This window comes from Sprattus sprattus (genome assembly GCF_963457725.1).
Source record: "Sprattus sprattus genome assembly, chromosome: 1".
NCBI lineage: Eukaryota > Metazoa > Chordata > Actinopteri > Clupeiformes > Clupeidae > Sprattus > Sprattus sprattus.
This window is the reverse complement of record NC_137920.1, coordinates 58,086,344-58,102,366: the sequence shown is the minus strand read 5'-3', so window position 1 is coordinate 58,102,366 and position 16,023 is coordinate 58,086,344. Positions and strand designations below refer to the sequence as shown.

The window sequence follows — 16,023 nt, the reverse complement described above, 5'->3', positions numbered from 1 at the left end:
CATATCATTTGAAATGAAAATATAAACATTTACAAAATTATTCAACCCCCAAAAGTTAGTATTGTAAGGCTCAACTTCTCTATTACAATCTAAGCCTATTCCTCATGTGCAAATGCCTTTTTCCATAATTTTAAGTACACCTGTGTGTAGAGTGGTAATGTGTAATAGCCATGTCAGGTGTACAATCAAACTACGGACACAGCTCTACATTGTAGTATAGTCCACTGTGTGAAATGGTGCCCGCCCCAAATTTCGAATTGCCCCCACACACCCGAATCTGAGCAGTCTAGATCCAGGCCTGGTTAAGCTTAATTTGTATTTTCCCATCAATTCTCATTGCAGATTTGAAACTGTTTTCCCGATTTACATTTAATATATGTAGTGCTCAATCTGCACAATTTGCTTTCCCCTACTTTTTCAGAATGCTTCTCACGCTATCAAACCTTGATAATGGTTGGAGTGCTTTTATTCGAGTTACCTCCCATTGAAATATGTCATTAAAGGTGATCTAATCTTCAAGGTAGACTGTTTTTGTCCAGAGTAGACTACTATTTCCTGTTACTGACATACTCTGTACCTCCCAAAGAGCAGGGCAGAGGCATCTGGCCACAGGAAAAGGTTTGGGGACCCCTGGTCTAGGCTATAGGCCACCGTCAACTTGATGAAGATACAAGATACACTGAAAAAGCAGGGAAGGCAACCCTGTAGAACAAGCTGCTTCATAGCTACATGACCAGTCTCACATCACATGACCTAGGCCTACATGCGTAAGGGCAACTTTGTAAGGCCTTGTTAATATTTCTTAATAACTTTGTTAATATCTCATATTAATTTGACCTATTTGTTGCTGAAAGCATTATTCAGTGACTGCAAAATGGAAGCCAGTCCTCTTCTACCACTCTGATTATGTTGACATGCCAAGAAGTGGGCTAATATAATGGGCTACTAGTCCACTACTTTTTATGGCTGAAGGTACAACAGATGTGTTATTTAATGTAATCATTTGTCTAGCCATACAGGGGAGGTCTTATATGCCTTACATAATGTATTATGAAATCTATTTTTAACAGCAGCCTTTAACAATTTTGAACAACATACATCAAGTAGAAGTGTTTTCAGTTAAATTAAAATACAAGTAGGGGACTACGTAAGACACGGTTACACTAACAATGTAGCAATGTAACATTCTGGCTCTCGCTAAAGAAACTAAGTTCAACGTCATCAGGCTGAGACATTTTTTGAGGGAGACCGACGTGACGTTAAAACCTGTGACAAATGCGGTGAACACTACAGGGACATTTCTTATTTTTCGACGGTGGTAAGACTTGAATGTTTTTGTCTCGCCCTTCTTTGTCTGAATGTTAAATCACTTATGATACGTAACATCCTAACGTCATGTAACTGAGTTATGTATTAGCCAATATATTCGTCAACACGTGTATACTACCACTGCTAGCTAGCTAACTTTTGAGTGTCGAGGTAACCTCGTTACAGAACTTGTGTCCGTTTATCCAGTAGGACAACCGGTGAACTTTAAAGTTATGTTAATATTGTCAAATAAATTAAATTCTGCAGATGGCAGTGTGTTGTCTGGCTTGCTGCTTGGAGGAGGACGTGGGCTTTATTTATACTTCATCTTCAAGGAAATCGATTATTGACTAACGCTTAACTTCTGTCTTAATGCTCTGTGAAAATTGTGACTCTGTTGCTTCGTGAACAAATGTGAAATAAACATCCTATGCAATATCTGCAGATGTGACTCAGTCATTTCTGCCACTTTTCCGCATCCATTAGCTAGTTCACTGCCGTAGCTTGGTGGCTGGACCTAACGTTGCTACGTTGATGTTGTTAACGTTAAACAAGTCCTGTTTTCATCTGGAGTTTAACGATTTAATCTGGGAACAACATTGCAGCACAGATTGGAAACAATATCTGTATAACATCACGGGGTCAACGATAATTGTGAATTTGATACGGAAGTCTTTAAAAACAGTGTGTGACGGCAGGTTACAAGGTAATTGTCATCTTCTGGCTCTGGGCGGGAATCCACGATGCAGAACTGAGGAAGTCTAGAGTTATCAAGTGGATTTTAAATGTCATATTTCTATTTCAGGTATGGATTCGTTGAGTGGCCCGTTGGCCATGGGTATGTTAGCAGGTGTTGGCTGTGGACTCTTACTCGGATGGTATCTCAAAGGCCGGTTTGGAAAACCCCTCGGGGGCAGAGGCGTACGGACAGACGGTGCTGGAGATGAAAGTGAAACGTCCTCCATGGGAACCAGTGAGGAGCTTAAGTTGATTTTGGTGGTGCGAAAGGACCTAAGCATGGGTAAAGGAAAAGTAGCTGCTCAGTGTTCTCATGCGGCAGTGAGCGCCTATAAACAACTAAAGCGAAGAGATCCGGATCTTCTCAAACAGTGGGAGTATTACGGACAGCCAAAAGTAGTGGTCAAGACCGAGGACGAGGAGAGCCTGTTGGAACTGTGGCGAAAGGCTAAAAGCCTCGGACTTCTTGTCAGTTTAATTCAGGATGCAGGCAGAACCCAAATAGCACCGGGTTCTCGAACAGTTCTTGGAGTGGGCCCCGGGCCTGGTGATGTAATAGACAAAGTTACAGGGCATTTGAAACTGTATTGAATACACTTTAGTTTGTTGTCTAGGAATTAAAACAAGTGCTCCCTGGGGTTATTAAAGGTTTTCACACGACACAAATGTTTCCATTGTTTGACCATTTATTTTAAGAAGCAATTAGTTTCACCTGTTCAATCATTGAATGTATGAGGATTTTTTTTTATTTTTGCATGTGTAAGTGTATATACAGAGAGGGGACTACTGGGTTAATCAGGCATCTATTTTTTTTCACAATTCTATCATTATATATATGTCATCCTTTAATCAGAGCTGGATTTCTTTTTTATTTATTTAGGAAAAAGAAAAATAATCAACGTCCTCCCACACATACATAGGCATTATCTGACAGTCAAATAGAATAACAATAAACAGCAAGGTTCCCCTTGACTGAACCATACAGTAGAGGGTTATTCAAACATTCCCTGTGTGAGTCTGCTCTTCATTTGTGCTCATAGTGTCATGGCAAGGGCCAACTTTACATCCAAACACAACACAGACAACGGTTATACTGTATTTTCCACACAACAGTAATCTACGCATTAGAACCCATCTGGATTACTCCATATGTATACGTTATTTGGTCGAGTCTAGATCATATCCAGGACAACCGTCCCGAGAGGGGGGGGGGAGCTTACTAATTAGGTATGATCAGAAAGATGACAGTGGTTTCTCAGAGGAGCAGCATGTATATGGTATAAGCACATAAACAGGTTTGAAAACAAAGCGCTTACCAAACTAGAAGTCTTTTTGTGGGGAGAGTGCCAAAGCCATTGGTAGTCATCAAGATAATTTGCTAACCCACCATGTGCACTGTAAATTCTATGCATTAAATGGGTAACTGTACAGGAGTTAGGTGCCTTCTTTTAAATAAAGTAATTTATACCAAATGGTAAGATCAGGATAAATTGAAAAGTCGAAAAAAAATAGCAGGACATCAAGGTTAGTAGGTTTTATATTCTTTCTGTACAGTCATGAACAATGACCTAGAACACCACGATATCCAGCATACACAGACTGTAGCACAAGGATAGGGGGAGGTTAGTCAAACACACAGATCTGAAGAATAGCATTCTTTTTTCTTTTTTGTGTGTATTATTCCTCTTCAAATGGAATGGTCCCACACAAGAGCACTGGTTACTTACTGCACAAGGGAAAGTCATCTGTAGCACACAGAATAAACAAAAATACACTCATGACTTGCACACTATTTAACCTGCATAGGCCAGGGAAGGGTAGAACTTGCCAGAATTCAATATGTCTGTAGGCCAACTCAATAGGTCTCATCCGAAAAACTACACAACCCCCATGTTGTACAGTAATATTTTGTAGTGTTGTCATGAAGTGGCAGTCTTGTGTTCAAATACTGTATTTTGGAACAATGTATTTTTCCCATTTTTTCTCTGAATATACAATATTTGAATGCATTTTAAAGACAGATAGAACAAGCTGCTCTCACACACATACACACACGCACGCACACAGACACACACACACACACTAGAATGAACAGATTCTACATTAGTTTCTTCTCAATGCCAAGTGCAATTCTGATGCTTCACAAAAGACCTTATTAAGGAGGGCTTCATTTCCCCACCACAAGTCCTCCACTTTGACATAAATGATTCCCCTTTAAAAATAAAATAGACAAACAAAATTAAAACTAGTTAGATTGATGGAATGTGAAAAAATAATCCCCGTGATCCAAATTTCTCTCTTCCTAAACAGAAATAAAGTGAAGTCCTTCATAAAAGTGTAAAAGGAAAATAATAAGAGCCAAAAAATCTTTCATATAAAAAAAGGAGAAAGAAAGGGGAAGGGAAAACATTTGCTTGCTTGTCGTCTTGAATGAAAAAAAGATGACAGAGGGCAGTTTGGAGAACTGGAGGAGAGGTGGATGGACTGCTCCGAGCTGGGGACGCCAGCGAGCGCAGGAGGGAGGGATGGAGGGGCGGAGCGGGTCCGGACGTCCAGTCCTTACATGCCATAGCCGAAGCCACCGGCCGGAGGGGGTTGGGCGTAGCCGGCCGGCGCTCCCGTGTACCCATAGCCGTATGCCTGCTGAGGGGGGACGGGCACGCTGGTGGGTCCTGCGGTCAGCATCAGCTGAGGTGTGCCTTTAACACGTCACAAACAGACAGCGTCAGAAACCGGGAAAACTTCAATTCAAACAAGCTTTACATTCAAGTATAGAAATACATATAGTGCTGAAAATAAAGCCCCATTTAAAAAAAATACTTTTAACAAACAGATACATTGTTCTGAAAAGGGGGAAATATGAATCTTCCCAAAAAATGTACGTCCTTAGAAAGTTGTAGAACCAAGAGTTTGGATTGATGACATCTAAAACACTTGTGTAAATTGTAGTATCAGGTTATTATGGACAAGTTAATATGAATATTTTCCCATCCTACTAAAGACATCTCTACCGCACCTGAAGCATACCATCAATCTCCAGTGTCAATTGGAGAAAACCTGCCGGGAAACACCCCTTTCATGGGGGATCTGTTGTAACTGGTATGGAGACTCACCATAAACAATTGGTTGTGTTTCAGTGGCCTGCTCCTCCTCTTTCCTGAGCGATTCAGAAGTCTCCAGCTTGTCCACCTAAGAAGTGCAGAGAAAGAAACTACTTAACTACCACCTTCCCAGATGACACACTATATCAGTCACCACGCAAGCAAGGTCGCGGTTGCTCCTGTTTGCTGGGCGAATTTAAACCTGTAATTTGATTGGTGGGACAAAAACAAGCATCGAGTGAGGTGTGATGTGAATTATTTCACACTGATTTTGACCCATGATGCATCATTACAGAGATAGCCAGAAAAAGAAATTTTTTGGTGCCTTCATAGAGAGAACAAAAAAAAGCCCATTTGAGCCTTGTGCACCTTAAAAAAAGGTAAATTGCAGTTCCAATTGCAGAAAATGTCAGTTCTGCACAAATAGTTCTTCTTAATCCAGTGGTCTCTGAACAGTTGGACGGGGTTGGACTTTTGAACATTTGAGGCAGTTGGACTGGTGCTTTTGCCACTGCAGGTTGCAGACATAGGAATGAAGTGCTCATTTCTGTTTCCATGGCAACCTATTGCAGGACTGTACGAAGTCACATAATGCACAGAGCCATAGAAAGACCATTGTCTGGGATCCCAACACACAGTCACCATTTTTGTTGTTGTTGCTCATCATTTTGTTAGCAAGATAAAGAATTGAAGGTCATCTGAATGCTCGGAGCAAAGATATGCACTGCACAGCTCATTTGAAGGTCACAGTGGACTTTATTGTGAGGTCTTCTATGCCTGCACACGTCCAGAGTCATTGTTGCCATGATCTCTGGATGGAGACTGAAATTCACAGTAAATTGCAGGTGAATTGAAATGTGGAAGCAAAGCTGTGTAACGGACACGTGTTAAGCATTTTGACAATACTTCAAAGGGATAGCTCAGAAAAAAAGAAAAAAAATGATCAATTCTCAGCGATGTTTGGAAACCCAAAATGCCTCGGGCAATCAATTTCTAGAAATAAGAACTGCAACAAATCTATATATTTTTTCCAAGCTAGTCCTTCAAGTTTGTAAATCACCTCAATTTGTTAGAAAATGTTGATCTTTACTGCTGTTTTTCACCTGCATTTCGTCCTCCCCTGTCTTGCACTCCAAATCCACATTTATCTGCAGAAAGTGGGTTCAGTTCACTACGTGAATCAAGGAGTTAGTCATGTTAAAGGAAATGCGTGGATGCCTATTCATGCCTTCCTATCATTTCCCATTTCAATCTGGGGGACTTTCCCAACCAATTACACCTCACTTCAAGACATGCTTAGTGTTGTGTTAACATCCAGAAGAGAGAGAGCAAGAGAAAGAAAGTAGAAAAAAAGAGGGATTAATAGGGGAGCGAGAGAAAGTAAAAAAAGAGTGTGAGAGAAAGAAAGATAAAGAGAGAGAAATAAAGAAAGAAAAAGTGAGTGAGAGAGAAAGAAAGAAAGAAAGAAAGAAATAAAGAAAGAAAAAGTGAGAGAGAAAGAAAGAAAGAAAGAAAGAAAGAAAGAAAGAAAGAAAGAAAGAAAGAGAGAGATGAAACATCAGTATGAAGACTGGAAGAGAGTAGGGTGAGAAAGCTTGAGCACAGGGGTGCAGTGAACCAGGGGCGAAGGGGGGTGGGGGTGGTACTCCAGCCAGTCTGGGCTTCCCAAACAACAGCCCCAAAGCAGCTGCCACAGCTCCAGGCCTCTCAGTGCAAGAGATGCTGGCATGGGAGGGGAGGGGGCAAGTGGAACAACATGCGTGTTCAAATGCCAAGCCACACGGTCATCAAGGTGCAGTTATGTTGTTAGCTGTTCCTTCACACCAAATTCCATTTCCATGTTGTGCATTTATAAACACCCTCTCACAGACATAGACACACAGCAACACACACACACACACTATTTGTGCAGTGGTTTCAGTATGACATTCAGTATCAACATCCATATATTTGAGTTTTCTGAGTACTTTCACTTTTCAGTGAGCATCACTTCTTCTGTGGGTAACTCACTCTTAATACTATTAAACAGAGTTACAAAAAAGGAATGTCTCTGCATACAGGGAGAATTGTATTCTCCACATCAGCACGTCCTTCTAGCGGCATCTCATTCCATGGATACATGCAGTCTGCCACTGGGGCAATCACAGAATGAGCATCAGTGAGAAATTGCATTTATTTATTTTAAGCCCAATTTCATCCATATTTAATGGCATTTAGTTTGACAAGAGGTATCCAGTTAACAGCGTACTTAGTGAAACTTCCCTGTGCTATTCTATGTGTCTGCTGATGGGTAAAATACACTTCCTATCCAACACATCTCCAATGCATATAATGCATTTGTAGCTCAGAGAAGTCAATGGCTAATGAGAAATAAAACTGCTGAACTGAGAGGGAAGCAGAGCTCCAGTGCGGAGGAACGTCTGCCATAACTCCTCCTATTGGTTCTGGTGCCTCACAAGTGTTATATAGCAGTGCCTCTCAACTGGTCTGGCCTTGGGACCCAAAGTTCTCTCAAGGTCATTAAGATCACTTTTATAGAATCCAAACCTTGACAAACATAAAATGTAAACTGATGTTTCTCCCTGCATTGACGAGTTATCTGGAGGCCAAATTTGTTCACCTTTTGCCCAATTTAGACATTTTGTTGATGAAGAATATAACAAGAAGTTTGAATCACGCTCACATGCTAACCACAAATGACAAGAAAATGCATTACCCAGCAACATAGCGGCCTAACCTTTCCAACAGAATAATACATACTAACAAAGATTCAACTAGCCCACCAGTGTCATCCCTGTAGACAGCTAGTTAATCGAAGCTTTCCCCGCTCACATGATGGCTCTAGTCCAGCAGGCACTTGACGCTCTCATACGCATATGCCGCTCAAGCAGAACTTTGAGTCACTTTCCGACAGGTACCTTTTCCCCTTGGGATTAGGGCATGAGAACTGCAAAGGCTCAGCTTTTCCCATTTCAAAATAGAAGTTTCTGTTCATATATTTTGTGCCAGTCATTAAAGTTATGAAGCAGCAAACATTCTGCAACCCATTCAGAATGATTCCGCGACCCACCAGTTGAGAAACACTGTTCTACAGGTGCACCAGAGAGCATGGCTCTCATTCTGGTCGAGTCCAAGTCAGGTTTAGGAGAAAATACTGGCAGTTTCAGCTAGAAGTTGTAGTGTGACATTGAAATATGCATACAAATCAAAATCCATGCAGATTGCGGAAATCAATACACTAATTAAAATCAAACAAAAAAAGCAAGACAAAACAGAGGTTGCAGTGTTCACCTTTTCCTTAACGAAATCGATCTGAAAGGGAATTTTAGAAGTGATGCTTAGAAATGTACTTTTAACTGGTACACCCAATAAGTCTGCTGACAGTCATAAGACCACCCCCCCCCCCCCAAAAAAAGAGGGAAAAAATGCAGCTAGTCCGTCTTAAAAAAAAAAACTATATTATTTCTACCCTGTATATATAATCTTACTGCATAAAATTTGAAAGCAGCACCCTTTAGGCTAAACCCTTTAAGGATGAATATTTCCCTGCAAGGTCATGCTAGAGGACAGAGTTCCATACCTTGGAGAGGTACTCCCTCATGACCTGGATGAAGTAGGGCATGGAGAAGTCCATGATGTTGTGCCTCCAGGCCGTCTCCAGCACCACGTCGGGCCGCAGCAGGTCGTAGCAAGTGAAGAGGCAGGAGGCAAAGCACTCCCTCTTCTCCTCCTCCAGGAACCACGCCAGCAGCTCCTCGGCAAGCTCCGTGTCCTTGGACTCGGACGCGTACTGCATCGCATCCTGCAGGGAGGGAAGACACAGCGACACAAGTATCAGGGATCATGATCAAACGACCTTAAACCAGTGGCTGAGGCTTCCTGAGCTGTACTGCATTATGTTACAGGTGGCTGATCTTTGGACAGCTTCACAAGTTTAGGACTTAACGAAACTAACAGCAACGATACTGACTTATGAGAACACAGTAAAGTTGAACAACTAATTAATATAATACAATTTTCAACACAGATGACTACAAGGTTGTGTCACTGGTATATCCTCCTCTGGTACACCTAAGTTAAATGAAGAAAGTCCCCACACCGTGCACAGTTTGTCTTTCTGGTACACCCAAGTTAAATGAAGAAAGTCCCCGCACCTTGTACAGTTTGTCTTTCTTGCAGAGCTCTACACTCTGTTTCCAGCGGTTGTTGCCCTTGAAGAGGTAGGCAGCGATTCTCCTGAACTCGATTAGCTCGTGCTTCTCCAACCGCTGGGCCAGGGTGATGTTGTCAAAGTTGTCATAGGCGTCTATGGACGTCCTCAGGGCCTGGGGGCAGGGATGGACAACAACATGTAAGGGGTCATTTAGGAGCAGAGCAGCTGCATATCTGAAAGCTGGAACAATTACCTATTTTATGGCAAAATTTACAGACGTAAGCAATCATGGACCCATTATAACAAACACACACACACACACACACACACACACACACACATGTATTACCTGGAAGTCTTCCTCAGTGATGAAGAGGTTGTTGACTGCTTCGTTGACAGATTTGTTATTGTGGTTCTGTACTGACCTCAGGTATGGCTTAACCAGAGGCAGCTGCTTCACCTGTAAAAAGAGAGGGGCAGGGCTCTGAGTATTCTGACTGACATTTCATCACTTCATATTTACTTCAAGAGTAATGTGGCATCTGGTGTTGGAAAAAAAAAAAAACTACATTGTGGATTAACAGAATGATGACATTGCTCACCTTGGTGAAGAAGTTGACCGCTCGGGAGTGGTCCAGTCTCGGGGACAGCACGATGAGCAGGTCATTCAGTAACAACGGCTTGAATTCCAAGTAGAACTGGACAGCTTTGTAGTAAAGCTCAACATTGGCCACCTAAGACAAAAATGTGATGTTGATTACGCACTAGTACTCGCCACACTATCACCTGAGACAGCATGTATTGTGATGTCACAGAGAACGGGCCTGTTACCTTGGTAATGATGTCTTTGAACTGGCCCTCCTTCCAGGCGTCTGTGGGGTGGCTCATCATGGTGAGGATGGCGTTGTCGTACTCCTCGTACTTGTCGTACAGGAAGACCAACTCTGCCCAAAGGTGGGCCTGCTCTGCAGCCCTCAAAACCTAACGAGGAAGATGGGAAGTCTCCATTTAGCTTTAACCTTACAAAACACAGTTGTGTGCTTGTCAATTAGGTATTTTCATCATCGGTCATTTTTTTATATGAATACACATTTAAGTAAATCACACTTAAAAAGGTTGGAATATGGAAGTTCTCAGTCTCTGACGACATCTCTTCCAGGACTTAAAGCCATGGTTTGGCATTGTTACATTTCTGAATGCCCCGTTCCGGCTGTAACCACGGTGGCATAATGACGTTTTGGTTTCCTCTACCTTTGGAATGTTGACTCTGGACCAGAAGAGCTCCAGGTGCTCCCTCATCTTCTGTGGCTTGAACTTGGAGTAGAGGATGGCCAGCTCTGTAAACATGCCCATGTGGGCACGCTCTAGGCCCAGTGCCGACTCCAACATGGTGATCAACTCCTCAAAGTAACCGCGGTCCTAAACACACACACACACACACACACACACACACACACACGCTGGGGTTAGTTCTGGAAACCGCTTCAATACTCAATCACAATGCACAGGGCTGTGGTTAGGCCCCAGCAGGCCGCAGCTCTAAACATCAAGGCAATAAAATCTTGGCTGGCACTAGGAAGGGTTTTAGTGGAGAGCTCATTCACCAGGATGGGCATACTGAAAAAAGTGCTGGGGACTAGCATAATAACGTCACAAAAAGTTTTTCAGTTGTGGGCTTTCGAAAGGTAGAGCAGGGTCTGAGATTAAACGCTGGGACGGAGCCATAAACGATCCCAGCCAATCAACACAGTGCATCAGGAGCATGGGAGTGAGGGGTTTAATTTGATTGGGTGTTGAGCTCAACAACTTTTGGCAAAATCCAAACCAAATCACAAACTCCTTTAATAATACAGATAAAGTGGAAGAGTATTAACCAGCAATAATTGCCATTTATTATATTACTTAATGATACTACTGAGAGCAGGACACATACAGTATGACATTATAATATTCATACTACATGATGATGACATACTGTAGATCAGGATACATAAACAAATGTATTGAATATATATCGTATATGTTAAAGGTAGGGAGCAGCACTGTACCTGATAATAGTTGATCAGCTCCTCCAACTCATCAGCATGGACCACAATGTGGAGACCACACATCTGGGCCAACCGGAACTCCTTCCCATCCACACAGGCAAAGCACACCTAACAGACAACCAGCACAGGGTTAAAATAAGAACAAAGCTCCATTTCAGAAACATCAACTCATTTCCAATCTCAATCAAGGAATGTGCAGGTGGGGGTCAGCCCTAATCACCTCCTTCCATGTGCGTGTGCTGTTGGCCTTGCGTGCTCCGTCCACAGCTGCCTGGTACTCCCCGAGGTGCACCAGGGTGGAGGCCAGACGCCCAAAGTTGGACACATTGTTGTACAGAAGCTTGGCAGCGTCGTACATTTTCTCGTCATAACAACGGTCGCCGACCTAGAGCACAGACAGCGACATAACAAATGACTCATCTTCTACTGAAATGACTATTCAGAAAAGCTGCAACTAAAAATAGTGCAACAGCAATTGAGCTGCATGTCGAGTTGCACCTGCTGGATGTGGGCATTGTTTGGTCCGTTGATGAACTCTTCCAGCTCAGCCAACCGGTTGGTCTTGGCCAGGGCAAAGATGAGCTCCGTCTCCACGTAGGACTCGCGGGCCTTCTTACGGGCCATCTGCAAGAACTTCACCAGGTCCTCCCAGTTACCTAAACAACAGTTCAAACAGTACCAAATTAGAAATTACAAGTAAACCACTTTTACTAACAATACTGCAGTCTACCGACACTAATAGGTGCTTCAAACTGGGACAGATATAGGTAGCTATCTATTTTGACAACCTTTCATAGGGACCAGTGACCCTCACTTACCGCTCTTATCTGCGGCCTGCACCACCTCCATGTAGGCGGAGGGGTCGTCTGCCTTTATGTAGGAGTCGATGGCCTCCTTCACCAGGCCCTTCTGCAGCTGGGCTTTGGCCAGCTGGCTCCACACAGCCGGCTCGTTGCAGCGCTCGGCAAACTCGTACGCCCGGTCCAGGTTACCGATATGCTCAATAAGGACCTGAGGGCCAAGAGGGTCAACTTACTGAACACGAGAAAAATCCTGCTTTGGTAAAACAACCGCTTTTCAGTATTTAAGAAAGCTTCGAATACAAAACCAAACTCAAAATAACAAGCTTGTCGGTAATAGTCACTCATGGCCTTGCACACAGCGTTGTGATCTGAATGTACCTGCACGGCAGAGGTGTTGACATCAAACTTCTTGAATATGGCGAAGGCTTCCTCAAAGAGCTCGTTGCTGATGGCGATGTTGGCAATGTCAGGGGCGTCGTAGTTGTCAAGGCGGTTGATGTACTCCATGACGCGAGTGCGGTCTGCTTTGATAGCCGTTAGTATAAGCAGGTTCTGGAGGTTCCTGAGGAGGAAAAAAAACAGAAAACATTTATGTGCAACACACACACACAAACATCTGAATCACACATTACCCCCCAGTAGTCCTGTATTATAATTAGCATTTGTTGAGGTATTTAAAAAAAAAGTGTCATTCAAAAAAATCATGGAAAATCGTGGGAACCAAAATGGCTATTGGCTAATAATCTACCTGTGTTCACTGAAGACAGAGTTGTCCAGCACAATCTTCTCCAGGAGTTCAATGAGTTCGTTAGGCAGGTCAGCAGTCATGAAGGCCTTGACTGTGACGGACACCTCCTCGGGGTCCTGGGTCTCAGACAGAGCAGTCTGCACCACCTACAAAAGGAGAAAGAAACCAGGGTACAGAACATCAGTAACATAAGGCAACTAAAGGACCAATGCATCAAGAGGAGGACAGAGATGTATAAGGCAGAGTTACCCTGAACCGTCTCCTTCTTTACTGTCTAAATATGTGAGGGGTTGCACAGACCTGGTCAATGAGGGGCCTCCTGAATGGGTTGGTCTCCAGCAGAACGCTGGCCCACAGCTCCGGGTCCTTCCGGCGGACCAGGTAGCGAGACAGACTCTTGAAGAGCGAGTTCTCATTGCAGACCTGCGAGACAAAACAACACGCAAACACTCATAAGGCATGAGTAAACCAGCTGACAGTTTGTGCAAGTGAATTAAGACTATGAGGCACTATGGCAGAGAGAGAAAGTCTGTTACTACGGTTACCATATTATGTCATATCAGACATATTACATTGTTTTTCTGTGTCAGTGTCAGAACAAAACTGCTAATGAAAAGTGGCACTAACGTTGATGAGCTCCTGGTCACACTGTCCCCTCTCGTAGGCGACACAGGCCAGGTGGGGGTCCCTCTTCTCGCAGTACTTGCCCACCACGCGGCTGTCGTAGTAGGGGTTCTCCCGCAGGAAGCGCTCGGGGTTGTTGTTGCTGTCGATGTAGATCTTGGCGAGGGCATTGTGTGTCGCCGGCTCCTCGCAGCCTTCATGGATACGAGCCTCCAGCCAGGGCAAGAGGAGCTTCAGCCTATCGAGCGCAACATGTTACCAGTGAGTGAGAAGACAGTACATTAGATAATCCTCACTGGACAGTTTTCCTATTGTTTACCTAAAAATCTTCACATGAAATGTCACCCACCTCCCATTTCTATGCATTAGCAGTTATTTTTCCTTTTTAAATCATAAAAGCTGTTTGGACAAAAATGTCGTCTGCAATTCTGGCAAAAAGTATTTTAACTGAACATCCAATCAAATTACACCCCTCCCTTCTGTGCTTCTGAAGCAACGTGTTAATTGGCAAGAATAGATTATGGTTCATTTGTTTCCATTCACAGAGTCAGGACTGTGTACAAACAACTAAGTGTATTGGATTACAATTGCAGACTGAACCTTTCACAGTAAAATACCACCAAACAGACCACAGCATGATTTAGTTCGGAGGTGTACCTGTTCCTCTTCTCAACTTCTGCCACCAGCTCGTCAGTTGAGAACTGGCCCCGGACCACCAGAATCAGGTTCTTGATGACGTCCTCAGAGCAGTCCACGTCCAGAAGGCCACCGATCACCACTGGCAGACGGCTCGGGTTCACCTACATCACCATGTGTGAACATACAGGTTTTGTAAATCTACACCATTGGCCAATTCATTTATATACATTTATAAACACACACACACACACACACACACACACACACATATTACATTAGCATTTTCAGCTGCCAAAGAATTTAATTTTACCATACTGCATAACAAGCTGTTCTTTAAGGAAATACTTCCACTGGTATGAGTCAATTCAGGCACCAGTCTATAACCATGGTCAACTTTATTCACCCACCTTCTGTACGTAGATCTCAATGTACTTCTGCAGGTTGTTGCGATACAAGTAGAGGACCAGGTCGTGCACAAAGTCGAAACGGTCGCACACAATGATGAGCGGCAGCTGGTCTGTCAGCTTGGCTTCCTATCCATCGAAGACAGGAAGGACAGGGTGTCAACATCACAGGAAGACCAACGCAACAGCAGCAACAGATTGCATCTCCACAGAAACTACAGTCCAACCTGCCTTGACTTCCAAAACACTTTTCACTTTTCATATGACGACACAATCTTGTAGTGTTATGCACAGGGAAGGGATATTTTTCTTTTTTTTTCCTGACCAGTGACCGAATCATTGACAAAATAATTCCTAATACCTAACAAGCAGGCAGACTGGACTGTAATCTAGCAGAGACCATACGTGTAAGAGTAAAAGGTTACAAAAATCATGATATCAGAATCACTGAAAATGAAATTGAGGTATCATTTTCTATTTACGCCGGCCCCGCGGAAGTGATTCCTAACGAGACCATACCAAGGAAAAAACAACAATGATACTGAGAGAAATTAAAAATCTCAACTACAGTAAATGGAATGGGTCACATTTCGAGAGGTTAGAGGACGGGTCCAGAGCTCACTGTTGCCCTTTCTGCTCATATGCAACGCCACACATACTCAATGACAAAGTGTTCTAAGGCTATCAGAGACTGACAGCACCCCCTGCTGGCTGCTTCCCATCACTGTCACACACCCTTACTGAGTCTACGGTGCACCTTGCATGGCCTGGGAAAACTGTGTGGACTCAGCACACTCAATGCAGACGCAACGCTCGTGGTGTTAATCCGGACATGTCTGGGTCTGCCTCAGCTACACAGTGAAAATAAAGTGGTTATATTGCCTGGGAAACAAAATCTGATTGAAAAACCTGGGAGGTTTTCCAGGCTATCAGTGTCTACGCCAACACACCAAACAGAAACAAACTAGGCAATTAAAAGGGGGTTGGGAAAGGTTCGGAACACGCAAACAGGCTCTGGGTCATGTTTCAGAATTTGGTTCATTAAAAAAAGACCTCAAAGTCTAAGTAATAAAAGCAGTTTTTTTGTTTGTTCCAGGCTGGCCTTGAACGGAGTCACCCAGTCACTTAGTTTCGCAGAGATGATAGAGCCAACTGGCTTTGGTGCTTCTTAGTCCCCTACTGTTTAAAAAAAGAGAAAGAAAACAGCCAAACCCCTGACATGTTGAATGGACCAAGCGCAATAGTGGCTTCGATTCTGAAAAAGCAGGACCATGAGCCTGGTCGCCAGGGGTAACCTCTCGATCTCTGACTTCCATTTCTTCAGAGAGAAAAGGGGGGAGGGGGCAGGGTCTCCATTGACTAACCACAGCCAAACACAAAAAGCACCACCACACTGGCACAAGTGTACGCGCTGGCCACTGGTCTACCGACAGCCTTGTTCACCTCCCCGAGGCACG

At 43.5% G+C, this 16,023-nt stretch overlaps 2 protein-coding genes across 4 annotated transcripts in view; one reads left to right on the top strand and one right to left on the bottom strand.

Annotated features, from left to right (window-relative positions):
- Positions 1-1,232: 1,232 nt before the first annotated feature.
- Positions 1,233-2,699, top strand: ptrh2 (peptidyl-tRNA hydrolase 2). Its single transcript, XM_080840883.1, has 2 exons — positions 1,233-1,318; positions 2,114-2,699. The coding sequence occupies exon 2, from the start codon at positions 2,116-2,118 to the stop codon at positions 2,635-2,637; it is 522 nt and encodes a 173-aa protein (XP_080697009.1). The 5' UTR covers positions 1,233-1,318; positions 2,114-2,115; the 3' UTR covers positions 2,638-2,699.
- A 1,282-nt stretch (positions 2,700-3,981) lies between these two features.
- The window catches only part of cltca (clathrin, heavy chain a (Hc)), a 36,355-nt gene continuing 24,313 nt past the window's right edge, over positions 3,982-16,023 (bottom strand). Inside the window, exons 15-34 of one of the 3 annotated variants that reach the window (XM_080840858.1) lie at positions 14,570-14,695; positions 14,181-14,323; positions 13,527-13,761; positions 13,200-13,322; positions 12,900-13,045; positions 12,530-12,713; positions 12,167-12,359; positions 11,847-12,004; positions 11,569-11,733; positions 11,349-11,456; positions 10,552-10,719; positions 10,132-10,281; positions 9,903-10,034; positions 9,650-9,760; positions 9,302-9,472; positions 8,728-8,949; positions 8,439-8,459; positions 6,251-6,295; positions 5,160-5,235; positions 3,982-4,745 (exon numbers count right to left, since the gene is read on the bottom strand). In XM_080840858.1, the coding sequence (XP_080696984.1) occupies positions 4,606-4,745; positions 5,160-5,235; positions 6,251-6,295; positions 8,439-8,459; positions 8,728-8,949; positions 9,302-9,472; positions 9,650-9,760; positions 9,903-10,034; positions 10,132-10,281; positions 10,552-10,719; positions 11,349-11,456; positions 11,569-11,733; positions 11,847-12,004; positions 12,167-12,359; positions 12,530-12,713; positions 12,900-13,045; positions 13,200-13,322; positions 13,527-13,761; positions 14,181-14,323; positions 14,570-14,695 (2,817 nt within the window). In that variant the 3' untranslated portion in view covers positions 3,982-4,605. The remainder of the gene's footprint in view (positions 4,746-5,159; positions 5,236-6,250; positions 6,296-8,438; positions 8,460-8,727; positions 8,950-9,301; positions 9,473-9,649; positions 9,761-9,902; positions 10,035-10,131; positions 10,282-10,551; positions 10,720-11,348; positions 11,457-11,568; positions 11,734-11,846; positions 12,005-12,166; positions 12,360-12,529; positions 12,714-12,899; positions 13,046-13,199; positions 13,323-13,526; positions 13,762-14,180; positions 14,324-14,569; positions 14,696-16,023) is intronic. The other 2 variants (XM_080840859.1, XM_080840860.1) reach the window with 2 other exon arrangements.

Bases quoted from the DNA above. Each gene is read 5' to 3' on its own strand.
- ptrh2 (XM_080840883.1), top strand. From the start codon at position 2,116: ATGGATTCGTTGAGTGGCCCGTTGGCCATGGGTATGTTAGCAGGTGTT.